This window comes from Barbatula barbatula, assembly GCF_947034865.1.
Source record: "Barbatula barbatula genome assembly, chromosome: 9".
NCBI classification, from domain to species: domain Eukaryota; kingdom Metazoa; phylum Chordata; class Actinopteri; order Cypriniformes; family Nemacheilidae; genus Barbatula; species Barbatula barbatula.
The window spans coordinates 6763546-6790960 of NC_136772.1; the positions used below are offsets into that span (position 1 = coordinate 6763546).

At 37.5% G+C, this 27415-nt stretch overlaps 2 protein-coding genes across 4 annotated transcripts; one reads left to right on the forward strand and one right to left on the reverse strand.

Moving 5' to 3' along the window:
• Positions 1-8387: 8387 nt before the first annotated feature.
• LOC306899054 (HERV-H LTR-associating protein 2) lies at positions 8388-13194 on the reverse strand. 2 transcript variants are annotated; one of them, XM_079465008.1, is made up of 5 exons: positions 12764-13194; positions 12136-12240; positions 10862-11203; positions 9672-9832; positions 8388-9030 (listed from the first exon to the last, which is right to left on the reverse strand). In XM_079465008.1, exons 2-5 carry the CDS (start codon positions 12173-12175, stop codon positions 8986-8988), a joined length of 588 nt encoding a protein of 195 aa, XP_079321134.1. In that variant the 5' UTR covers positions 12176-12240; positions 12764-13194; the 3' UTR covers positions 8388-8985. The 2 variants fall into 2 exon arrangements, with proteins under 2 accessions (XP_079321134.1, XP_079321135.1); XM_079465009.1 differs by having other exon boundaries at positions 12136-12182; positions 12764-13074.
• A 1160-nt stretch (positions 13195-14354) lies between these two features.
• On the forward strand, positions 14355-27403 carry appb (amyloid beta (A4) precursor protein b). Of its 2 annotated transcripts, XM_079464999.1 has the most exons (17): positions 14355-14671; positions 17801-17968; positions 18310-18439; positions 18707-18819; positions 19002-19159; positions 19692-19921; positions 20285-20455; positions 22389-22522; positions 22994-23068; positions 23299-23457; positions 23531-23659; positions 23752-23851; positions 24310-24513; positions 24946-24999; positions 25090-25160; positions 25515-25661; positions 25742-27403. In XM_079464999.1, the coding sequence occupies exons 1-17, from the start codon at positions 14615-14617 to the stop codon at positions 25841-25843; spliced, it is 2202 nt and encodes a 733-aa protein (XP_079321125.1). In that variant the 5' UTR covers positions 14355-14614; the 3' UTR covers positions 25844-27403. The 2 variants fall into 2 exon arrangements, with proteins under 2 accessions (XP_079321125.1, XP_079321126.1); XM_079465000.1 differs by lacking the exon at positions 20285-20455.
• Positions 27404-27415: the final 12 nt, after the last annotated feature.

Consider the following 27415-nt stretch of genomic DNA (forward strand, 5'->3'; position numbering starts at 1 on the left):
CTGTTTTCTGTTGTTGGAAATCAAACAGAGCCCATGATTTCTCAAAGCCTCCTCTTTAGGAAATGGAGCGTCTTATCTCCAGCGAAAGGTTCTTTGTGAGGAGATGATCCTTTTACGCCTCTCGGCCCAGGTTTGCCCAGGCTGAAAGACCCTCGCTGAGCATCCATCAGAAAGGCTACAATTAAGCATTGCCCAAACACACACAGTTTGTTATAACCAGAGTCAGTAATTTCAAACTATGCTTTTAAAATGCAGAGCTTTGACATTTTGAATCGGAGAAGAATAAGCAAAGCATACTCTTGAGATAAAAATATTGGGCCAGAGCTACTTCTAGAAAAGTTATTTCATAGAACTTCTTTTTACAGCAGCCTATAAAACACTTTCTAGATTTAATGTGAAGCCCTGAGCTTCATGATCCCAGTGACTTAACTGTTGAGACCAATAACATGTTGCGAACAGTTTGACGACTCGCTGTAAATGTTTTCCTTCTTTTTACCAGGACACAAACACACTGCCTGAAGTTTTTAGTGTTGTTAACTCTATTGGTGCTTTCGTGTACAACAGTCTCTTTTGGGAAAGCACTAGTGAGTCATACCTTAAATATTTCAAAATGTATTTTGAAAAGCTTGCAACGTTTCGTTAGAGCTCCTGTGTTATTAGAGTTATGACTACATGTCTTGTGAGTTCATTTCAAGTAACGAAGGCAGAACACCAAATGTTGGAGTCATTTTACATAACATGAGATGGAATATGAGGTGGCCAATAGGAATGTTTCTGTCATTGAGGTGTTTGGATGCACAGATAACCTTTAAACTATTAATGAACACAATTATAAGGGATATGTTAAAACGTTTTAATATGTGTTTTATGTGTAACCATTTGTAAGTATCTTCATCATGCTATATACATGCTGCTACTCTTTTCGGTCCAATGATGCTGTTCCCCTATTTATTGTCTTTTTGAATATTTCTTTCGATCAGGACTTTCCTCTGAAACTTGATCTCTTGTGATCAGATCTTACTTCCCAAATCGAACTTCCTCAACACACTCTTATATAATGCTTCTGAAAACAGCAGGCGATTGATCAGCTGATCAGTGCAATGCAAGTCATCACTCTGTAGTTTCGGCTGATATTCCTCACTGTGTTGTGAGGACATTAGAACTTTAATAGCCTTTAGCCTTTGAGAATTTTTTGCAAAACATACAGTAATGCTGTCTGTCTGTAGGGAAGTGTCTCATTTGATTTGCTGCACTAGCCCCAGGGCATTAAGTTTACTTCGTTTAAAGTAAACTGACATGAAAGTTACATAGGCTGCTCCGAGGCCAAATAGGTGACTATAATAAAGTAACCCATAAAATTACCGTAAGCTAATATTTAAGCAATAATACACCGCATGGGGTTGATTATATGATGCTCTAATGTCTGCATGAATGCATAAATGCCCAAGGCAACAGAACATTCTTTCTATTCATTTTTCATGCATTGAAAGTAGAATGTGAGGCCTGCGAATCTAAAAGTGGTGAGTATGTAAGTGATGTAATAGTACATTATCCAGCTTATTACCTCAAGTAATTTATTAAACGTGAGATTTTTATTTAAAATATGTTTATTAGCTAATCTTTATGAATGCAGACAATGGATGAGGAAACCCTGTTTACTTTCAGTTTTAAGGTAAGACACAACATTTAATTTCCAGGGGGGTATTTGGTTTAATCATTGAATTAAAGGACATATTTGTCTTTAATTTTTTATAATATTAAACTGCCTGTCAGAATGATTTGCAGCACTTGCGGTACCATGTGTAATTGGTTTTGAGCAGTCGCTATGTGGGAATTTCAGACCTTGGAATGTCGTAATTGGCCAATAAGAATAAAGTATTCTAGAGTGCCCTGTAGGCTAATAATAGAATAAAGGAGCATAAAAGACAAATCAATGTAAAAGTAAGAATGCACAATTATTAATATGCACAGAATAAAACATTTAATGTAGTGTAATATAGTATAAATAATAAATGTATTTATGCATGTATATGTTTATTTATCATAAGCTTAGATATTATAATGCACAATTATACATATTTGGTTTGGTTATTTATTTATGTTTGTAAAAGATCAAAACAAAATACTTCGGATAAAATGTAGGTGGTATGACCAACAAAATATGAATCGCAGACAAGTCTGTATTTGTTTCACTATCCAACCATCAAACATTTGAATAAAACATAACAACAATAATAAATAAAAACAAACAACCAAAGATAGATACGCAGTGCCGGAATATCCAACGGTCTGTGTGGGCCCAGGCCCATGGGCCCATGCATGCCTGGGGCCCAAGCAAAGGGAAGAACATTTCAGATAACCGCTTTCCGCTATATTCATTCTGCCGTGCGCTTCTCTGGCCCACGCACGTGGAGGTGTGCACGCATAAAAATATAAGTGTTTCTAAATTGGGAAGTCTGTCTTTTGAGCCCTTTAGCGGCTTTTGTTCAGAGGAAGCATGTGAGAATAGCCCAAATCACAAATATTTGTTAGATGATGTCGTGTTATAAGTCAGAACTGACAATAGAAAATGAAAATATGTCAATGAGAATGGCTTTATTGTTGTAAATATAATATATGAGTTAGATTACCTTCACAGTCTTAAATCTCAAAAGGTAGGAGTTGTTTCTACATATAATTGGTGAATTTTTTATTGATATGATGATCAGGTCTAACTGCCTTACTTTACCGATATTTAGCCATCAATAACATGAACTAGATGAACATACACATGTACAGATTTACCTACATCAAGGCAAAAGACGCATTATTTTACAGAGCATAAACAAAGGTGCAGAGATGAGCATTCGATAATGCCATTTAACACATTACTTGCTTACATAAGAACGTGAGACACGAAGTTTAACAAATTGACAAATAACTCTTGTTGAATTGACCTAATCAATGAGAGACTGCCCTTCTATTCTTAGTAAAGTTGAAGATGTAAATAAGAATATATATATATATATATATTTTTGAGTTTTTAATAATGTTACAAAGAAAAATAGGAGAAAAGCAAGTAAATCACCCAAAATTATTAGTGAAAAATATATAAATAAAAATGAAAAAGGGGGAGAAGTCTTCAATAATTACAAGATCACGAAGATAAAAAGTAAACTTTCTGTTGTGATCAATATTGTGTCAACATCTGTAACAAAGTGGCTCAGAACACAATCACAGCAGTGTGTGACGCTGCAGATATTTACTTTGTCTCGCCCTTATACTTCAGCACCATGCAATCGGATGCTTTCAAACCTGTGCCCAAACCACATAAGAATGTTGGAAGGATTGAATTTCCTCAAAGATTACTAAATAATGAAAAAGCTTTTCACAGGGGTCACGTATATTTGTGAGAAACCGTAGAATTATTCCAAAACATTCCAACTCTCTCTGTATACAAACATCTCCCCATACAAAGAAGTTGCTCATTTAAAACCAGTTTCACACAGCAGACACCACAATCTGCAAGAACTTCCAAGACTTAATTGTCTAAATTGTACTTTCCACATTATTTCATACTTCCACACTGAAGTTTGTCAATACTCGTGTCTATTTAGTTTGAAAGAAGTGACATTTAACATCAGATAGGTAAGGCTTGCTCTCTCCACGAGAAAAGAATGGTTTCACCCATTTCTCCTCTAAAGAGAGGCCGATAACTATCCAGTAAGTTCCACGACGGCACATCATTAAACACTTAACACATTTACTCTAACCAAAGGTATTTGCTAAAAGCAAACAAACAGTAGAAAGTTTTGTTTGAAAGAAGTGACATTGAATGACACTATATTTCAAACTGACTCAATAATGTCTCTTTCATCAGGCTGAAAAACAACTCTCACACAGATCTTAAAAGGAAGAGGTCCATACATGTGTTGCATTTTAAGCGCTCAAGAAGCAAGTGTGCCTGACTCTGGCAGCCGGAAGCGGTTCCCCTGTGTACAGACCCTGTCATGTATGGCATAAAGGGCAAGCCAATGCCTGCAGAGCCAAAGGACAAATACCAACACTCATGTGATTTCTCAGATAGCAGGTTTACTTGAGTGAATTTGTCCAAACTATCTTCAGCTTGAAGAATTACAAAGTATTGCCAAATCTTTAATGTCATGTAGACTCCAAAGTCTTCAGGAATCTTGAGTATAAGAATTATTTGATTCTGGTCAAAAATTATATTTATAGGGATACTTCACCCAAAAATTCTGTCATTATTTACTCAATCTTAGTTGTTCCAAACGTGTGTTATTTCATTGTTCTTATGAATATATTTCAAATATAACTATATAAGGATATTTGGAAGAATGTTAGCAACTGGGTTAGCAATATTTCTGGGACATCATTGACTGCCATAATTATTTGTTACTGTTCTGTTGAACGCAAAGGGAGATATTTAGGAAAGCAAAACCAGGCTAGGGAACCTTTGACTACTTTGTATTGTGGTCAATGATGTCCCAGAAATGTCAGTTGCTAACATTCTTTCAAATATCTTTCTTTGTGTTCAACAGAACAAAGAACATTATAGAGAATTACATTTTTTTGGGTGGAGTACCCCTTTCAAGTAAGATATTATAAAGCACAACAACATGAGAAATGAAAATGAGAAATGCACGGTGAAATGTGAGAAATAACTATAAAGTATAATGAAAGTGACCATTCATTCATTTCACAATATTTAATAATTGTATTATACACAATCTGACCAAAATCTGACTTATCTATATAAACATAAACTGACCAAAATCTGACTTATCTATATAAACATAAACTGACAGAAATAAAACTAAACTGAAATATTTAACAATTCAGTCAAAGAGTAAAACCTTATGATAAAAATCTAAATTGAAAGGACAATTGAATGAAAGAGAAATTAAAACCGGTTCCAGAATGTAACCGTAAAGCAATGATATAGGCAACTGTCAATCAAAAGCTTAACAAATGATGAAATGTCTTCTTTGTAAATCTTCTTTGGAATGTTCTTGGAAGTGATGTTGTTGGCGTAAACATGTAGTTTTCACATATGTCTGTTGAGTAACTACATTATATTGTAACCATCCCTATTTCAGTCAAAAACTTAGAGGCATGATGCAATGCTTACATTTAAGGATACTTGCACATTGAGTTATGATTAAAAAAAACTAATCCATTTGACTACCTTGGATTTTTATGTCATTTGTAATGACACAGCCTCCCTCTAATATGATCTTTTCAAAAAAACGAAATCAATCATGTAAACGTTTTTGGTTCATCCAAGCATACAATCGCTTGATTTCCCACCTTGATTTGAGTGGTGGGTTTAGAAAATGGATTTGGAGGTCTTAGAGAGACCCTTAGAGGCGAACCGAGGAAGAGGAGAGTGAACATGTACACAGCAGTGATATTCTTAAAAGATACAGGATATATGGACGTGTTATTCACTTAATTTATAATGACAGTGAGATTCTGAGAGACCTCATTCACTGTTTAGATATATGTGTATGATGCAGCGATTCACCTACAGTTCAGAAAATCTGAATACTCTTTCAACATCTGCCATGCACATCTTTTTTACGCTACAAGTTTGCAAAACTATTGCAGAATGCACATAATATACTTTTTATTATTTTGTTAGTAGGTTGGTGTGTGGGATAAGCAGATAGGATCTCCTTCTTCACACTCTTAACCTTAACCTATTTATTAGCAGTTTGTCAGCTATTCATACTGATTTTTGGCCAGAAAACAAATGGGCCCGGTTTCACAGACAAGGCTTTGCTTAAACCAGGACTATGCCTTGGTTAAATTAGCATATTTAAGTTGCTTTAATTAAAATGCCTTGATAAAAATATTACAGTGTGCATCTTGAGACAAAACAATGTCAATGACATATTTTAAGACATGCCAGGGCAATTTATTTTCAGTTGCGAAAAAACTCAAACTTTCATTTTAGTCTGGGACTTAAGCCTTGTCTGTGAAACCGGGCATTACAGTTTAGTATCCAGATTTGCATTTTTTGCCTGGCAGAAATAACTTACTATCAAAGAGGGGCATCTGTCAGACATGAAACTTACACAGCTTGTTTTACAGATACCTCTAAAGACTATAATCACTGTGCCCAATTATGCTTTGGTTTTGCTTTTCCTGTTTTTCTGTCTCTTTCTATCAACTTCCTGAATACTTTAGTCTTATGTAATCTCAGTGAGTTTCACCTTACACTATAAATGGCAGATTGTTTTCACTCAGACTATTTAATCATCTTTTCTTTTGGGGTCATAAACAATAGCTTGCATCATTTATTATTTCCCCCCAAAAATCACACTTTGTATTATCATTTTTGTCACTGCATTATTAGCATTATTCTCTAGGAGTTTTACTATAAGACTGTGTAGCAGGGAACCTGCTTCTCCTTGTTCTTAAAGTGATAGTTCACCCACAAATGAAAATTCTGTCATCTTTTACTCTGCCTCATGTTGTTTCAAACCTGTATAAATGTCTTTGTTCTGCTGAACACAAAAGAAGATATTTGGAAGAATGTCAGCAACCAAACCGATCTCATCCCCCATTTACTGCCATAGAAGAGGAAATAAATGCATACTGTACATGGGAGTCAATGGGGATGAGGTCTGTTTGGTTACTGACATTCTTCTAAATATTTTGCATAGCAAAGACATTTATACAGGTTTGAAACAATTTGAGGATGAGTCAATGATGACAGAATTTTCCTTTTTGGGTGAACTATCCCTTTAAGCAACTGGAAGATTACATGTAAAACTTGTATGACTCTATTGAGAGGTTTAAAGGGATATATTGAAAGCAAACAATGGTCCAACACTTTATTTAAAAAAAGATATCACAAACTGTATTTCCTTAGTGTTCACATTATATTATTTGACAATGTTGGATACTATTGAATAGTTCTAATAAAAATAGATGGAGAACATTATATGTTTGATTAAAAAATGTTTTTGGGAATATACCAAATACGTGACTGTGAAATGCAACATTTGCTAAATAATACATTGTGGCGTTAAACAAACATGACATAACATAACCTTGTTTTGTTCCACTGACATCAGCGTGGGACTTTCCAAGACAACGCTCAGAGTTTTTCTCCTCCCTCTAGGACAAAAAAGGTTTTTCAAACTTCCCCTTCAGATGTTAAATCATTTGCCTGGTCAAAATGTGTCGTTCTGTGTTTTAGAAATCCAAAGAATTTCATCTATTAACTGTTTGTAAATAGCTTGAGGTCGAAACTATACATGCAATTCACAAAAATGATTTAACTGACGTGCAAATATTGAACTATCCCACGTTAATCATTTATTGTGCATGCACACAGAAATTCACTGCTGTCAAATATTAACTATAATCCTTGTTCAAAACAATTGGAAGGTAAATACCTTTCATTTTACAACCTAACCTTACTTCGGAAAAATAATCCTGAATGACCCACGTGGACTAATTATGTTTGTGTCAGATGTGCATGTTATGATTGTTGCCATATTTCACTCTGACGCATTAAGAGCTGTGATGAAATGTTAATTGTTCCTAAAAAAACACATGCATTTTATTATATTTCCCGTGTGAATCTCCTTTAATCTGTCAACATCCATCACCTCAAAGGACCTCAGGTGTGTACTGTCTTTAAAATAGTATTTAAATCAAATATATCATTGTAATTGTATACTATCATTGTACTTTGGATGCCAGCTACACATCCTCAACCACCCAGCAGCTACTTTCTTTACTGTAACCTTTTGATGTTTTTAAACATTTGTAAACCAACGAAAACATACCCAATCTTTCTAAATAGTTATTAGCCTGATATTCTTGTAACATGGCTTTAATTCGGTTCACGTAGGTAGAGTTGAATTGTTGACCTCATTACAAAACGGAAGTGTCCATTGACATCTAATTCGGAACATCATAAGTAAATATTAGTGAACTGATTGGTAAGGAAGCTGTATTCACTGTAGATCATTAAAATTTGTTTGGAATAGTCGTATTTTATGAAATCTAAATTATTTGTTTATGAAGTTTATATGACTACATACAAGCCCTAGCTAGCTAATTGTATGACCATGCGACCTCAGCAAGGTCACACGGTCTGCTGTATATTTTTACTTCATTCAAGGCAGCCTATTCTGTTCATTGAAGCAGCTGAGTCAAATCGCAACTGAAAGCAGTGGACACGTCGGAAAAATAAACAGAAATTCCGTTCCAGTACCAGATCAAACTTGCATACCACAAATGCAATAGTGGAGCTTAAAACAAAATGAACTAAATGCTCTGTTGAAATGTATGCCCAAAGTTAAAAACTCACAAAAGTAGCGGTGTGTGAGAGGCAAATGAATGATTTAAATACATCATGCATACAGACAAATGTATACAAAATAGTTTATTGCCTCCGCAGGCTTAAAGCACTGGCAATTCATTTAAAGTAAATGAAATTTGGTACAGTAAAAAAGCAGATATCCCATAGGGAGCACCATACATTTCTTCCACATGAATGAAAATCAGCACAGCTGAGAAAAACAACCCATACAAAAGTACGTAAAGAAGCAACGTAAAGCAAAGATGATGCGTGCATAGTAAATTATATATACAGTTAAAAATGACTACTACTGCATGGCATATCAGCACTTGGCAAAAATATAAACAGCACGTTTCTTCCATCCCTACCTGTTTTACTTGTTCTTCAAAGAACTAAAATGATTTGCTAAAGACAGTTCCCACAGGGAGAATGTTGTAGGTGTACAGAAAACAAATGCATAGATGCATATTCACAGTGTGTTATGTACACAATTCAATCCAGTGACCAGTACTCCTAACAGCCGTCTTAAGAAAGTCTGATCAACACACACCACTCAGTAATGTCTTCATACAAACACGTTGAAATCTTCAGCCTCATATCTCTGTTCGAGTTGTTTTCACAGTGAGGAACCTTGGGTTATAAACTCCATGATACCTTTAAACTCTTCACACTACATTCTCCTGAACTGTGGCTGGCACATAGTAGATGTTCTGCAGAGAAAAGAATAAAGAAGAGGGAAAAATATTAGTGTTTTTTTTCCTGAGGCTGTGCTCTGAAAATACGTGACTACTGTGGACAAGTGCTGCAGTCATGTACACAGAAGGGTTACGTTCTTCAATAAGGGTCGTCGCGGAAATATAGCAATTTCAGGAAGGGATTCGTTTCAACAAACATAGCGTGCATTCAATGGAATTATTTTGGAAAAGCTCAAATAAAAGGCTTTGAATGACTACCATTTTAGGTTTTTGTGTTGCTATTCATTAAACTTGTATATTAAACAGGTTTTTCTTTTTAAATATAGTATATTTGCTGTGAGATTCAAATAATTTAAGGATAAATCAAAGATCAGTTTGAACGTTATTTAAATTAAATTATATTATAAAAATATAGATCAACGAAAACGTAAACAAACATTATGTGCCCCAAACGTAACTTTCACTTGGCCTCCGCAAAGAATCAATAACTATTCAGTAGCTTTAATTTAATACAACAATAAAATATTAATATAGTTCATATTAATATAAAAAGATTAAACATAAAATAAATTGTTATATTATAAACTAACACAAACTAGAAGTTAACTTTGGGCCAGGCACGGATAAAACCGTCTATATATGTGGATTTTCTTTACCTGTTTTTGTTTGCGTCTTCTAAGCATTCTAAGAATTAGAAGCAGGCCAACAACCAGTATTATCACCACTGCCAGTATGGGAATACCAATATGAACAGATGATAAATCCTTGTTTTCACCTCCTTCTTGTATGTCTTGAGAACCATTTGAATGTTCATTCACTGCCAGGAAAAAAGACCATGTTTGAGAAATTATACATAAAAAATAAATAGTGTTTTGGAGCCACTGCCCTCTCTGCTGTGAAGACCAGCATACACTATATGTTTAAAAATCATTTTCATCATTTACTCACCCTTTTGTCATTTCAAATCTGTATGACTTTGTCTTCTGCAGAACACAAAAGTAAATATTTTAGAGAATGTTGATAACTGGCACCCATTCACTTGCATTGGTTTTGTGTCCATACAATATAGATGTGAATGGGTTAAGAAGCTGTTCAGTTACCAACTTTCTTCAAAATATCTTCTTTTGTGTTCTTCGGAAGAAAGTCATACAGGTTTGAAAGTGTGAGCAAATGATGACAGAATTTTTTTTTTTGTGCAAACAATTACTTTAAATGCAGGTTCTCTTCACTGACTAAACCAGCAAGATTATGTAAATGTAAATGTAAATTATCATGGTCAGCCAGCTACATAAGAGAGAGAGAGATCAATCTAGTTGACCAGCTTTACCAGTTAGACAACCACTGAACCAGCATAACCCAAACATGGCCAGGAGGGAAATGTCCACACATATAACTAATATTAAACACAGATATTCATTTTTTGTTCTGTATTGACATTCTTGTACAATTTAATAGAGAAGAGATTTCAATGAAATGTGAGACAGCTTGATTCTAATATTGCGATAAATTATTCTCTGAATGTCTGTAGCTGTTACTTTTAGTTCCGCTACAGTGGCACCAAAATTAATTTCCTTTGGTTGTCATTACTGTTCTGCTTTTGGCTGCTAGTTTCCAATTCAGTGGCTTTCATCTACGTCATAAACTGAAGCAATCATTTTAAACCACAGCTAACCAAATCAGCACTTTCTTTAGTTAAAAAGTAAAAAAGGAAGCAGACCGAGACGGAACAGGAAGCTTCCTTTTGAGTTTTGCACCACTGACCGGATGGTAACATTTTGGTAGGAATTTGTAAAACATACAGAAAGATAAACTTCTGGATAGATTTTATTGAATAAAATAGACGTACCTGTAAGATTAACTTGTAAAGACGTCTGTGAGGTGATTCCCTTATCCACATTGGTTAAAACATAACAGGTGTACACGCCTGAATCCACCAAAGACACTTTATGGAACAGCAGGGAGCAGTTGCTCTTCTCCACATGCAGAAATAACTGCGTCCTGTTTATGTAGGATTCATTTATGGGACTCTTGTCATTCTCTTTTTGAGGATAAACGCTCACTACTCTTTCGCCAATCTGCCATACTAGTTCCGTAGGCATGCCAGAACAGGCACAAGGTAAAAGCACACTGTTTCCAACGAAGGCTTCTTCATTTTGCACACCAGTAGATTCTCCCACAGCAAGACCCCCTACAATTGTAAAATAAAGAATGATTACATACAGTGATTTTATGAAAAAAACAGTCAGTCAGTGTACAACTTAAGGAAATACTTTAAAAGCCTGGAATATCTTTTGTGCATTCATAATTGAAAAAGTTACCATTTGCATCAATTTCATTGAATTACTGAATTTAGAATATCCAAGAAAATTTAATTTTTTTAAATGCTGTCTGTTCAATTTGACCTTTTTAGAAAACAAAATGAAACGAGGAGAACAATGCTATGCATTGCATTGCATTATTGTATTATCAAAATACTTGACTTAATAAATGACTTCGCTATTGATCGATGTTTAGTCCATTTAACTATGTTTAGTAAATTGATACTAGGATTAAAAAATAAAAGAATAATGTAATACAAATCTGAATATAACCCTGTACTAGTAAGAATCATTAAATGACATTTTATGTTGACACTTCTCTATAGCTTCCTTTTTGCCCAACAGACATTAGTAAATCAGTTGTGATGGAAAAGCCATAAACCAAAGTACATCCTCATACTCAAAGGGAAATGAAATACTCCTGAACATTCACAAAAACAAGTTGTTATGACCAAGATGGATGAACTTATTACTACAGGGACAATCCCGTAGAGCTGGTTAAATAATTTCTCAAGAGTACAATGGTTTAGTACAACAATTATTACAACAAATTAATTAAACATTTGTGTCCTATCTCTGTAAGTTTCCATTGCAAACTACATGTTCCCTTTTATAATTTCACAAATGTATTTAACAAAAGGTCCCAAATCGAAATCCTCCTCGATGTCTTAATAAAATAACACTGCAGAAAGTTTGCCAAGTATGTCTGCATGCCATGGCTCCACCAAATATGCTGCGGTTTTCTTTTCAAAAAACATTTAGCTTTGTATCAAAATAGGTTAAAACATTCAAGAACACTTACATGAGACGAGCAGAACTATCATCGATGTCACGGTCTCCATGTTAATCCTGGAGGGGGAAAAGGATGTTTTTCAGTGCGTTTTGCTGAAGTTCCAAAGTTCCCAAACTATAAAGAAGGTTAAAGGTGAAAGCTTAGCCTATATCTGAGACGTGACTAACATCAACACGCCTTTGATAAGCAACACATTATCACTGGTTAGTCAAGTAAGTCTGATAACTTTATAAATTCCTTATCTTTCACCTAACACGAGAAAAAGAGACCATCTGATAACTTTCCATTGCGAAGTGCGATCTATTCATGCACAAATCAAGGTTGTCATTGTAATATTGTTATCAAAACAAACATTGCGGAATCCATGATTTGAGTCCAACATGCTTAACTAAAAACATTTAATAAAATAAACCTAATTCAAAACAATCGACGCAGTACGAACAGATTCAAAGAGTCGCATACGAATATGAACTGCTTACCATAGGTGTTTTGCAACTCGCATATCATTTATAATAAAACTATGGCAATACAAAGGTAATCAATCTGCCCAAAACGTGGTTTCTGTACTTTTGTTATGATACAAACACAATTTCATAAGAATAGAATAGAAAACAAACGAATGCAATACTCTACTGACCTTATATTTCCGCTGCGATGTTAACTCGATCGATAGTGGTACTAAATGAATGGATGAATGGATGAACGGCGTAGCCTACGTCCTTCATACGCCTACGAGGTTTCACACAAAGTATATCTTCGGGCGTGACTCGATTTTTTTGTTTTGTTTCTCTACTCACGTTTAACGGGTGGTAGTAAACGTGACGTTGTGGACGAACACCTACTTGGATTTGCGCCTGGCCTTGTTTTATAGCAGAGTGAAAGTAGTGAAAGTAAACTGCAAAAAAAACGCAAGTAAAATATTGAATGCACTGTTGCGTTCAATCCACTAGATGGCGCCCTAACACTTTACGAGCCGTGAGGTTGTTGCTGTTTCTGAGAGAGCGTCCTCGAGTCACTACTGCCAACTAGTCCCGGTCTCCACTTCATACTTTTGTACCTAGTCATCACATCAGCTACAGCAGGTATTTACAGCTTTTTGAACCTTATTTCAGAGGTCTATTCACCGATAGAAGCAAACACAAAGAGACCCAGTAGAGACCCACTGAGAAAGAACATTATTCAGTTCGCACTGCAACTATTATATTCATTAGAATTAGATTTTTTTTAATACTTCAGAAAATTGAACCTGCATAAACTATTTGGAAGTTAAAAGGAATAGTTCACCTTCACAATGAACTCGTCCTGGCCTGTCATTTAAAATCTGTGTTTTTTTATCTTCTCCAGAAATAAAATATAAAAAATAATATATTTTGAATAATGTCGGTAACCAAAAATTGCTGGTTTTCGGTTAACAACATTTTTCAAAATATCTTTTGTGTTCTACAGAAGAAAGTAATGAAGGTTGAGTTCGAAATGACTGTAAGGTGTGTAAATAATGACAGAATTTTTCATTACATTTTTAAGTCAAGCTATTCCTTCAACCGGGTTATAAGCGCCCACGAAATATAATAGAGCTTCTTGAATCATATAGATCAGTATAGATGGTTTTATTGGATGCATGCACTGTCCCGGAGTTAACTTCCGGTCTGGGTTTGGTTATAATAAAACCATTTAGGTCTATTTTATGTTCATATTCTATTGTATATTGTATTAAATTCATTTAAGATAACTCAACAGTTAAACACTTTTGCGGAGGTCTACCGGAAGTTATCTTGGGCCACATAACGTTTGTTTGTGTTCTTGACACTGAAATGTTTATACTGCATTTCTAAAAAATGCTTGGTTATCTTCAACCCAGTGTTGGGTCAAAAAGGGTCAAACCCAACCATTGTAAAACAACCTATGCTGAGTTGTTTTAACCCGTTATTTAGTCAAATATAAACTGTTTTGCTCAAACACAGGCAAGCTTACAGAATCATACCGATAACAGGTCTGGAATGTGCCCTACACATAATCCTGTTATTTTTCAACATGGGGAATGGGGTTGTTCATATCAAAAGGGGTTCAAAATGTAAAAATTTCAATTTCATTCAGATAATAGGCTTTTAAATCATAGAGGGGTTAATGTGTCCGCAAGTATTGTACATATAATATTAAGAGGTGAACATGAAAGTCCCTGAAACAATGCTCGGTTTAATTTGAAAACAGATTGGAGGCTTTGCAATAACACAGTTTCCCATGTTTGGTTTTCGTTTCTCCTCGTAATTTGATGTATTGGTTTCCTCTTTAGTCACTTTCAATCTGGATCTCCGTCCTCCTCCACTGTCTCCAGACGTCTGGTCAGCTGACTCTCACTGGAGCAGCTGTGTGCAGTCTATCGCGCATTCTCATAAAGCACAACCAGCACAGACGATAGGGGATCGGAGCCGAAAATCCCGACGCAAAACCCTGATCCGCTCAGGACATTTATCCATCAGGAAACGCGGCCATGGATCGTACGGTATTCCTGCTGTTAACGCTGACGACGTTGGCGCTCGCCATCGAGGTGAGAAAAGCGATTCTGTAATAGAGAAGATTGATTCTCCTTTTTGTTTTAAAGGACGGCCTGGGAGCTAAAAAACGCAAACCGAGAGTACGGCACGGATGCAGACAGACATTTTGAGCGCTGCGTTATTTAGTGGCGTATTCCAGCTCCATCACGGTTTTCTCTTTGATGTGGTGTCTATAGCACGATAGTTTTTATATTGCAATAAGGGTTTGAAAGCAATTTTATCAAGCGTTGGGTGGGGGCTCTGGTGCAGCCTGGATGGCCAGGTTTACATTAGCCTATGTAACGGGCATAAGGGACGAACGTACAGTACGCAGAAAACAAGTCATCATTCTAGCATTTTTATGTCACGTATGCAAAGAAAGGGAATAATGGCAAAGGTCCAACTGCTCTTCAAAGAAAAACACTACAGCCTCACGTAACAGAAACGTGGCATTGAAACATTGTATCTTTGTAAAGATCTGCACAGTGGAAGTGATGATGCTATGCGCCTGTACAGTATGTTATTTGGATCATCTAAATATGGACTAGAGGAATATGAACGGCGTTTGCCTGACATGTAGATGCGGATGGAAGCATGTAAACATCAGTGACTGACAGCTCTTGAAGAGTGACAAAGGAGTCATTTTTTTAAACAACGCAATGCTTCACAATCAAGCCAGACCTCAGACATTTTCGATGCACAAAGGAAAGAAATATAAACCTTTGGTCGACCTGCAACATTGCAGATCTCCACGTTGGGTAAATAAATGCAGTGGCAGCAATTCACCGGTGGCCTCTTGAACCTTCTAGCATCAGAGGAAATCTCATTCCTCTGCGATGCCTTTTGCATAACTGATATGTATACGCGTGTATTATAAAGAAATCGGTGGTTTTAAATCGACCTTGCTAAAACGTAACGTGGGAACGGTTCGTGGCCAGGTCAGTGAGGAGTAGGCCTATTAATAAAGATGTTGGTTGACAGAAGCAAGATGGCGTCCGCTAACTGCGGCGTTTCATGCTTTCAATGCAAAGGCGTTTGGCACTTTATACTAAAACGGGCTATGAAGTGCGTAATGGGTGCCTTTCGAACAAATGCTCTGTGAAAGGATGCTTAATCTGCGGAAATGTTCATCGTAAACCACACAACGTCAAAAAAGGAAGACCTTATGAAAGATTTGCAATAACCTACTTATTTATCCTGCTGATTTTTGTCGTTTGTGTTGCAATGAAGCAACAAACGTGAAATAAACAGACAGATAATAATAAAACAGGATAGTGCTTAAATATAAGGACCAATTTATTAGTTTTTAATAATTAAGCTTGCTACAATGGCTTAGATAACAGGGGGTTATGCAAAAGCTGATCAACTTGACATTTGACAGCATCAGGGATCAAATATTTCCTGATAACAAGCCGTCATGTTTTTATTATTTGCGTCAGGAGGAGTAAATAAAATATGGCAAGTAAAAGGGCCTTTTGGAGCCCCGGCTAGCTTGTTGGCATCTCCAGTGTTCATGCATGCTTGATGTATGAGCAGTTATCATGTTTAAAATGGTTTTAAAAATAACATTTTGAAAAGGAATATTTAAGAATTTTGGCAGAAGACAAAAGGGGAATGTGTAGCATTTATTCTTTTAGTATTAAAGGCCTTTCATGTCATGCTATTAACCGTTTAACACCTTGTACTTATTGTTCGCACATATGTTTGTTTATTCATTGCAAGATGTTATTCTATGACTTTTAAGAGGTGTTGTTTCAGTGTGGGCCCCGTAAAGCAAGTGGCTAAAAATATCCAAAAACAGTTTAAGGTGTATTATAAAAATATCAATAGGGACATAAGGCCTTCCGGAGATATTCAATAAATGTGTCACTTGTATGTTGTGTGCCAAAATAAGCTTTGAGTGTTTGTGTAATCACCTCTTTACTAGCTACCATAACCATGAACAAGCTGTTTCCCTGAAAGGTCTCATGCTCGGTTTAGTTATAATGGCTGTTTTAAGACTGCCTCCAACTGTAAAGAGCTCCCTCTGTTTGAAATGGAAATGCCCGTGGAACATGTAAACACCATTAATGTAAAATAACTACTTTATCATGAAAGATTTAGCCAGTTATTAAATTATGCTGCAGTGCAAACAGCCATGTACTGTAGCTTATTTCAATAGATCTAATCTTGAGCTGCTGTGACACTGTTTTGGGATTGATATTTGCAGATGGTTAGCTTTCACAAATTCAATGTTAAAGGATTTTCATTAGTTGAATATAGAGGATCTGAGCTGAAGAATCCAATTTTTAAGTACCATTGTAAATCTCTAGCTTTTTATAGCAACACTTCCACTGTTTGTTAGCAGGACAAAACAAGGAAAACAGTGGGTCTGGTAGTAAGGGACCTTTTGTGACAGTCAGGGTCGAGACCAGGCCAAAGAAACACAAAAGAGGACAGCCATTATTGTCTCTCTCTCCCAGCCTATCCTTGATTCTCATTTGTTAATTTCTATCACTTTTTAGTGTCTTTTCATTTTCGTCTCACTTTAAGAGATTTGAATTGATTCAACGCTTTCCCACTAATCTGAATAGGACTGAATTCATACATTCACATTACATAACTGAGGCTCTTTAGATGATTGATGTTTATGCATTACTTGGTGTTAAAATTTAGAAAATGCAAGTTATGTTGAATTGGAGTTGCCAGTGTGTTTCTGACAGTGTGGTAAAATAAGTCGCATTGTTTTGTTTCTCTGTGTTTTATACCAGTGAAGATGCACTGAATATCGATACGATATTTGCATCATTCATAATCTAACCAACTGCTTCAATTCAGACACAACAGAAGGATTTTATCATATCAATATTGAAAGTCTGTTTGTACTGAGCAACTATTCCATAGTTCAATAGACAAAATTAGACCGCATGTATCAGTTATCTCCATAAATTGCTTGTTTGTCTGTCAAAATCAATCACTTTGAACGTTGGAAGGCCATTCTCTGAAATTTGGCTAAAAGATTTGTTTAGATTTTTTGCCAGTAGTCATATAACAGATTCATCATACTTTTATCTAGCCGCATTATAAGATATTATCTTTCTCATGGACGTCAGTGTGTTGCATGATTGGTTCCTCATGTTGCCTGCTGATTGTGCTGTTGGCAGGTGCCGTCGGATGACTCAGTGGGCTTGTTGGCGGAGCCCCAGGTGGCCATGTTCTGTGGGAAACTCAACATGCACATCAACGTCCAGAGTGGCAAGTGGGAACCAGATCCGACTGGCACCAAGAGCTGCATTGGCACCAAAGAGGGCATCCTTCAGTACTGCCAAGAGGTAATGATAGAAAAATACATATACAAAGAAGACAAATTAATTTGATTGGGTTCTGCAGTGGTATGAGTGATGGCTGTCAATAGCTGAAACAGATTATTAAACATTGCATTGTGATTACTGTAGGAATTACAGGTCAATTATACAATGGCTGTTGATGTAATTTATTAAGCAAGGTGCTTCTGAGTAATACAAAACATTTAGAGTTTATTGAAATGGAAAGTGTTGGACGTCTGTTTTAATGTTGATATGATTTTTAAATGAGATTTGGTTAGGGTTTGCAAACAGCATGTGATGATGACATGTCATCAACTAAAACCCATGATCTTGCGTGAATCCCATAGGTTTACCCAGAATTGCAGATTACAAATGTAGTGGAGGCCAACCAGCCTGTCAATATCCAGAACTGGTGTAAAATGGGTCGACGCCAATGCCACAGTCACACACATATTGTGGTTCCATACCGCTGCCTAGGTATGTGTGTCTATATATGTATGTGTGTGTGTTTAACTACTTTTGCCAGGCTATGTGCCAGTATTAACCTGGATTTCTGGGACATTAGACTGAGTAATGCATTTATAATAGCTGATTTTGTGCCACTCTTGATAAGACAAGATTTAATAAAAAAGAATAATGCTATCTGCATTTCCTCAAAATCTCTGCTGGTCTTTCAGGGAAAAACCATTAAGGACCTAGTGAACGTATGAGTGAACGTTGCGCATGTTTGTGTTTTTGTGCTAGTTGGGGAGTTTGTAAGCGACGCCCTGCTCGTCCCAGATAAGTGCAAGTTCCTGCATCAGGAGCGCATGGACATGTGCGAGAGTCACCTGCATTGGCACACAGTGGCCAAAGAGGTCAGAGGTCACCACGCATGACACTTCCTGACACCCATCTTTTCAAATTTCATTGCAGTCCCACTACGAGTGAATAGAATGTGTAATTGTTTCGGATTCCACTTATAACTCTGTGCTGACTCAGCATCTTTCTCCTCTCTCGCTTTGTGGCTCTTTCGTACCCTGTGGCTGTGCCTCTGCAGTCCTGTGGCGATCGCTCCATGAATCTTCACGACTATGGTATGCTTCTGCCATGTGGCATCGACCGTTTCCGCGGCGTTGAGTTTGTTTGTTGTCCTATTGAGGAGACCAACTCGGATGTATGGTGGGGCGGCGCAGGGGTTGGGTCAACTGACAACTGGTAAACAAACATGATTTCTTTTTTTGCAGGCATGGTTACGGACATTTCTTTCAGTTTCATTTGAGAACAAAGATTGATTTGACTAAGTCATTCGTGGCCTCTCATGGGAGCGGGCGGTTGCTGCTGAGGTCCTCAGATTGCTGGGTCTCTGCTCAGGATTATGTGTGGTGGGGTCTTTATCAAACATGATTTTAAAAAGCTCTTATGTTTCACATTGTAGTTTATACATTTTAGCCTGCAATTATTTTAGTTGTAAATGTCTTTAAGGAGGAAAGGAATGGGATTTTTACTTTTGGAACCTTAATAGTGCATTCTTTTTTTTAAGATTTATTTTGGAGCGTTTTTTGCCTTTATTTGGACAGCTGTTGTGTAGAGAGGACTTGAAATGAAGTGGGCGAGAGAGAAGGGGTGGGATCGGGAAAGGACCTCAAGCTGGGATTCGAACTCGGGTCGCCCGGAGCGCAACAGCACGTTACAACAAGGCTATCGGCTACAACCTAAATAGTGCATTCTAATATCTTCACCATCACAGTGTGTTGTTAGAGCAAACCACGGCCAAACCTGACCCTGCCATGACCGAGGATGATGAGGATATGAATAATGAGGAAGGGGAGGCCTGGGACAACGATGAGGATGGTGACGGAGAAGATGACAATGATGAAGACACCACAGAAGAACAAGACACCAGTGAGCAGACCTCCAACGTTGCCATGACTACCACCACCACTACCACAACAGAGTCTATAGAGGAGGTTGTGCGAGGTGAGATTTGTTTGAGCAGTGTCATTTTACAGAAAGATCTCATTCGTATTGACAAAACAATTGGTTTGTATTTACAGTACACATAGTGGAATAACACTGTAGATTCAAAACTGTAACTTCAAAAGCTTTTCTCAAAGGAATCTGAAACACATACCTGTTTATGTACTAAAACCCTTGCTTCACTTGCGAATACCAATGAGATCATGCTGCATCTAAAGATGTGTTAAGCGTCATTACACAGTTCCTGAAAACACACAGATTTTATCTTCATTGGAGCAGGTACATTTGCTTTACAGTAAGCAAACTTTGAAACATGATCATCTGACCATGTAAATAAATCCATTGAGTGTCTCTCCCTATCAGCGGTGTGCTGGGCCCCCGCTCGGACAGGGCCGTGCCTTGCCAAGCTTCCCCGTTGGTATTTTGTGGCGGAGACAGGGCGATGCACCCCCTTCACCTTCGGGGGCTGCGGGGGAAACCGTAATAACTTTGAATCAGAGGAGTACTGCATGGCTGTCTGCAGCGGCAGCGTCTGTAAGTCCAGACGTCTCCCGATAGGACATTCATCTCTCCGCTAACCAGCACATCCTCTCTTTCTCGCTCACGCTGCTTTAATTGTGCTTAACTCGCAAGCTCGCCTCAGCTGATTTTTCTTTCACTGCACTATTCCTTCATCGACGCTGAATAAAATAATAAACATGTTAATACAATTTTAGTGCCGAATGTAACATTTGCCTCTATATCGTCATCTTTGTTTGAAATATGAAATTGCATTTTATATTTCTCATATTACTCTACGTAGCCGAATGAAGTCAAACGGACATTTACAGTCAAATCGTACGGATAGCTTAAATTACAAATGATTATTATAAACGTACCGTTGTTAATTGAAAAGTATGACATGGTTTGGTTCTTTGTAATTATTGAATTGATATCTGACTCACGTACTGAACTGAACAAAAATAATGCTATATGTGACATTGGACCACAAAACCAGTCTTAAGCAGCACAGGAACATTTTAGTAATAGGCAACAAATACATTAATGAGAAAAATCAACGATTTTGACCCATACAAAGATCATTAGGATATTAAGTAAAGATCATGATCCATTAAGATATTTTGTACATTTTCTACCCTAAATAAATTCAGACTTTGAGTAATGTGCTATTCTAAGGACTTCATTTGGACAACTTTCCTCCATATTTAGATTTTTTACAGATCAAACAGGTATATTTGTAATATTCCAGATTTTCAAATAATTGTATTTCGGCCAAATATCCTATCCTTACAAACCATACAATGGAAAGCTTGAGACTGGTTTTGTTGTCCAGGGTCACATATGAGTAAATAATGAGAATAATGAAAATGAAATGTGAGATTATCACTTTAACATTAAGATTTACATTAACATTGATTTTCATTCTGAAGTTCTGTCAGTTTATGTTTTGGTAGACACCTTGAGATTTTGAGCAGACACTGACTAGATTGATGGCGAGAATGTTTGCTTGTGTCTGTTTCGACCTTCTGAGAGTACCTGCATTTCAGGAAGTTCACTTCTTAACCTGCTGAATACTGCAGTACTGTATGTACCTCCCCCGGTCTCTCTCTATCGCCGTTTCACTGTTTATCTCTGTGTGTGGGTTAGCGATCCGCACTGTAGTCGTCTCTGGTCAGACCAGTCTGTGGCAGTGGTTCAGTGGGCGGTTTCTGCTCGGTTAAGCACAATGCTGGACTCAGTGGGAAAGTGACAAGCAGAGCAGCCCTCATCCTGACAGGGCATATTCCTCACAGCCGGTCTGGCTGTTCCCACATGCTGGCTGTCAGACGCTGTAACACCCGCCTTGCTGAATACACCACCCCCAAACACACACAAACAAATATATTTAGACGCCTATGTGAAAATGTACAAACGTAATGACTGTCATACATTATGAAATATCACACCATCAGGCTTTAATTTTTAACAAGATGGCACAAGCTTTTCAAACATTTCATGAAGAATGTATATGAGGTTTAAAACGTTAAAACGATAAATATAGTAAACTGTTTAATAAAGTGAAATATGTCTGTAGCTGGTAAGCATTAAAACTGAATTGCTTTGATTTGCTTTCCTAATTCACGTAGCTTTGTAATATGATTATATAAAGCATCTGTTTGCATTAAAAACAATACAGTAAATCCAATTTTCACAGTGATATTTATACAGCATTAAGTGGGGCTGGTATCCAAATACTTCTGAAGTCACTTTGTATAAACCGAGACCAAACAACCAGTGTTCATGGATGGTCTTCAAGCATGAAGTCTTTCAACTCTCAGTGCACAACCTTTAGCAAAAGCATCCTCAAACACGTTTCTCTCTTTGCTTACCTACTTAAGCACCCAAACTAACTATTCTTTCCCAGAAGGAAATTTCTCTCTTTACCATACGGAAGATAATAAGTCATTAAAATGCCCCCTCTATCCAGTGCCCACCATGGCCCCGAGCCCTGCGGATGCTGTTGATCGCTACCTGGAAGCTCCGGGAGATATGAATGATCACACCCGCTTCCAGAAAGCAAAGGAGAGCCTCGAGGCTAAACACAGAGAGAAGATGTCAGAGGTGGGATCATGGGTGATTTTTTTTTATGTAGTGATGCTATATTTGCAGTGGTGTTACAGAAATATCCTTTATGCAAATGTACTGTGGTCGTTGAAGGGCTGTAAAAATATCAAAAAATTATATTTCAGTAACTTTCAGGTTAAACTTAGGCATTTATGCATAGTTTTTATTTATTTATCACATGGTACTTTTCTGTTCAATAGGTAGTAAGACTCAAAGTTATTTGCAGAAAATTAAAACTGGAGAAACGGGTCAAAATAACAGAAAAGAGTCTCTGTATTTTTTCAGACCTCAAATACTGCAAAGAAAACAAGTTCATGTTAACTTTTAAGCAATACAACAGAAATATTTGTACGTGTATTTAGGAAAAGTTAAAAATGTAATCTTTATGTGATAACCTGGACTATATCTTAATATCTCTGGTAATACCATAGTAGAATTCAATTGTTGAATCTTAAAATCTTTTTTTAGGTGATGAGAGAATGGGAGGAGGCAGAGAGGCAGGCCAAAAATCGTCCTCGTGCCGATAAGAAAACCATAATTCAGGTGGGCCGTGCACATTATGATCGATGTGCATAGAATATGTCAGATGCTGACTCATAATAGGTTTTATTGTTAATATCATATAGTGGTGTCTGACATGGTTATACAAAAACACTTAACAGGGTTGAGGTTTAAGTGCATTTAAGTGTAGAGGTAAAGTTTACATTAAGAATCAAATTGGGGATGAAGTCATTGTGCTTTATTCTTTCCTGCATATTTGCCTGTTTCTATAGCGTTTCCAGGAGAGGGTGGAGGCTTTGGAGAAGGAGGCTGCCAGTGAGAGACAGCAGCTGGTGGAGACTCATATGGCACGAGTGGAAGCTCTCCTGAATGACCGTCGCCGCCAGGCCCTGGAAAGCTACCTTAGCGCTCTGCAATCCGACCAGCCACGGGTATGCACACCCTAATACACAACCATTGTCATTATACTCTGTGCACATATTTGAGGTGTGTGGTTTTATTTAGCCCCGCCAGGTCCTCAGTCTGTTGAAGAAGTATGTACGCACAGAGCAAAAAGACAGACAGCACACCCTCAAACACTTCGAGCATGTGCGGGAGGTGGATCCCAAGAAGGCATCCCAGATTCGTCCCTTTGTAAGCTTCTCTGTTTTTTTTTTTGCTCACATAGATTATTTGACAGAAAATGTACTTTACAGTAAATTTGGTTTGACCCCCTGTGGTTACAGATGATGACCCACTTGCGTGTCATTGAAGAACGTATGAACCAATCCTTGAGCTATCTCTACAAGGTTCCACAAGTGGCTAGTGAAATTCAGGACCAAGTGGGTGAGTCCAGAATGGTTTGTTAAAGTTATTTTTCGGTCATCATTTACTCACCCTCTTGTCATTTTAAACCCATACAACTTTCCTTATTTTGCAGAACACAAAAGAAGATACCTTGAAGATTATTGGTAACTGAACAACGGCGGTTCCCATTCACTTCTATTGTATGGATGGACACAAAACAAATGCAAGTGAATGGGGACCGGCGTTGGTCAGTTAACTTCTTTTGTGTTCTGCAAAAAAAAAGTCACACCGGTTTTAAATGAGGGTGAGCAAATGAAGACTTTTTTGGGTGAACTATCCCTTTAAGTTGGCTACACAAATTAGTAACCACATAGCAAAATATATAGGAACTCATAACATCCTAGGAATGTTGTGCCAACTACCCAGAACACTAAAGCAATGCCCTAGCATCCATTTAAAACTCTTAAGTCATGGGATGCTATGGTCTCTTTCTCCAGCACTGCTGGTGCAGCGTGACCAGGCGGAAGTCACCCAGCAGCTCTCCTCCCTCCAGAGTAAGATGAGGGTAAGCTATGGGAATGACGCCTTGATGCCGGACCTGCCTGATAGCACCACTCCCCTGGACAACTTGCAACCAGAGCAAGATGGCCTGGGCTTCATCCATCCTGAAAGCTTCAACCAGGCCAACACTGACAACCATGGTAAACATTTACTATCAAAGCTGAAGATGACAGAAGCTTCAAGATAAGCATGCTGACCACAAACAGATACTGAGCATGATATGAAGCTATCCTGAAGGAGCTTATTTTGGTTTTTTGACTAGCTCACTTTACACTATCCAAAATACTATTACAGGCAGCAGGCTACTTCATAAATGTACGTAAATTGAAGTCAAATTATTAGAAAAGTATTGATTTGTCTAGTGTTTTTTAATGTCTGGAGAAATACTATAAATGTGTAGCTCTGTGGAGATTTGTTGTCTTGAACAACAGTGATTTATTCAGTTTAGCAGTCATCATATAAAAAACTTTGTGATTGGTCATTCTGTGGTCTGTAAAGTACTCCAGAGACCCTTCGAATAAAGATTTATGCTTTGGACTGATTTTAGACTGAACAGATTTTATCTTGTTTAGTTGAACCCGTAGATGCTCGTCCAATTCCAGATAGGGGTCTACCCACAAGACCTGGTAAGCTTGTGCTTTTCATTTTCTGCCTGTGGTTTTCTGTTGACTTTTCTCACATATCTAATGAATCTTTTCACATGTCTGTGTGTTCAGAGATTCCAAAAGTTCGTATGGACATTGAAGAAAGACACAATGCTGGTTATGATGTCCGTGACAAGAGACTGGTACATTTAACACAGCCTTTATACAATGCCCATGTGCTCTCCCATGTTCATCCCAACCACCCCAATAAAAAAATCTGTCATCCATTATTCTCCCTCATGTCTATCAAAGCCTGTATTTGACTATTTCATCTTTAAAACACAAAACAAAATACTTGGAGAAACGTTCCGGTGTTCTGCAGGTTTGGAATGGGTATAAGAGATAAAAGGATTCATATAGATATATTTTTACAACTATTTGTGCTTGTTTGTGTATCTAATGCACAGATTGTTATTTTACCGTGGAATTTTAATCCCTTTTTGTTTACTAAAGAAATCTGTTGAAAATAACTAAATACAACATTTTTGCTCAAGCAGATGTTCCTTGAGGAAGACATGGGCTCTAACAAAGGAGCTATCATTGGGCTGATGGTGGGCGGAGTTGTGATCGCTACTGTCATTGTCATCACCCTTGTTATGCTGAGGAAGAAGCAGTACACCTCCATTCACCATGGGGTCATTGAGGTAAGACTGAGAACACTTACATCTGTTATCTTATAGTTGGTTGTACGAAGGCTTCAAACGACATTGTGGTTTTATTTCAGGTGGATGCGGCAGTGACCCCCGAGGAACGTCACCTCACTAAGATGCAGCAGAACGGCTATGAGAATCCCACCTACAAGTTCTTTGAGCAGATGCAGAACTAAAGCACCACTTCACTATCCTGCACTCCCAACCCCAACAACACCATCAACAGGAGAGACAACACAGACTGATCCCTCACACGCATCATTGGTCAGCTCTGTCACCATGGAGATAATGAGCGTTGGTCTGCACAGAAAATTGATGTGTCAAGTGTTGCCCATCCAGCCATCTGTCAGTCTGATGGTCCATCTGTGCTCTCCCATGCCGTGACATGCTCGCTTCTGTCCATCACAGCACTGTGCGGTGAATCAAGCGTCTTCTGCTGTTTTCATCTATACTATTCATATTCCTTGGTACCTACCATCTTCATGCCTGTTTTTGCCTCCATGTTTACTTTTAATACACTTTTTATTTCCTCATGCCCTCTTTCCTGGGCACTCAGATGATGCAGTGCTGTTATTGGCTGTATAAAACTAACCCAACAACCATACCCAGAATAACGTTGTCATTGTTAAACTTTCCATTTTAGGAGTAATGTGTCATTCCACGTTTTTCTGTATAAAAGCAAAAACGACAAAAATCTAATATGTACAAAACACTTATGGAGATAAGAAATGGGTGTCTGTTTTTATTTTGTGTGTAATATGTATTGAACTAAGGCGGAAACAAGCTGTACCTATGTAGTGCATGGCAATTATAACAGAGAGGGATCCAGACAGACTTTGACCTCTCTCTCTCATGTAGAGATTTTAGCTGGATTGTACATTTAAGTGTCTTCTCGTGCTCACATATTTTGAAATAAGTGAAAATTTGCTTGGCTTCATCATCAGAGACATGCTTTAATTGAAGTATCCGCATTTTTCTGGACCATGCCAGACACACTTGAATGGTTGCATGGGGCTGCAAAGATGTATGTATGTATTGTATTATGATGTGTAATATTAGCCCACGTTTTAGCATCCTTCACTTTGCATTTTTAAAGGGTTTGAACCCCCAGGAAGCTTTATTCCTTGTCTGGGTTTGGTAGGGGGCTGGAATTCAAGAAGGTAAAGTGCGAACTGGTGGGATTCTGCTTTAGAAATGTCACAATTTTGGATTGTGTAATTGTTGTCCCGCTTTCCCCTTTGTGTTCCCCAGTGTCTGTGATATTCACGAACACATTTTGGGACAGAAACACCTTTTTCCCCTGTTGGATCATTTTACTTAAGTAGCTCATCGCACCTTGAAGGCCAGAGCAGGGGATCCACAGGAAGAATGTCAGTGTGGACAATAAATGTGAACTATTAGGTAAAGCATCAGCCATGCATTTGTTTGAAAGGATATTTTAAAAGGTATCAAGGAGGAAACTGTTGTCAAATACATTCAGACAGCCATTAAATGATTGAAAGATTGTGCAGTTATTCCACAATGCACACTGCTCATTATTTTCCTGTATAGAATTATAATATAAAATCTGGTGTTGTGCTGATCAGTGGATACTCTGAGGTGAGTATCTGTGGTCAGTGGGGAACAGAGAAAGCTCTTTCTGTAACCTTTTCCTTATGTATTAAAATCATTGGCTTAAAAGGGGGGAAGCTTTCTAAACTGTAACCCGTGAATAAAGTTTTGAATGTACATACAAACTCCTTGTGATG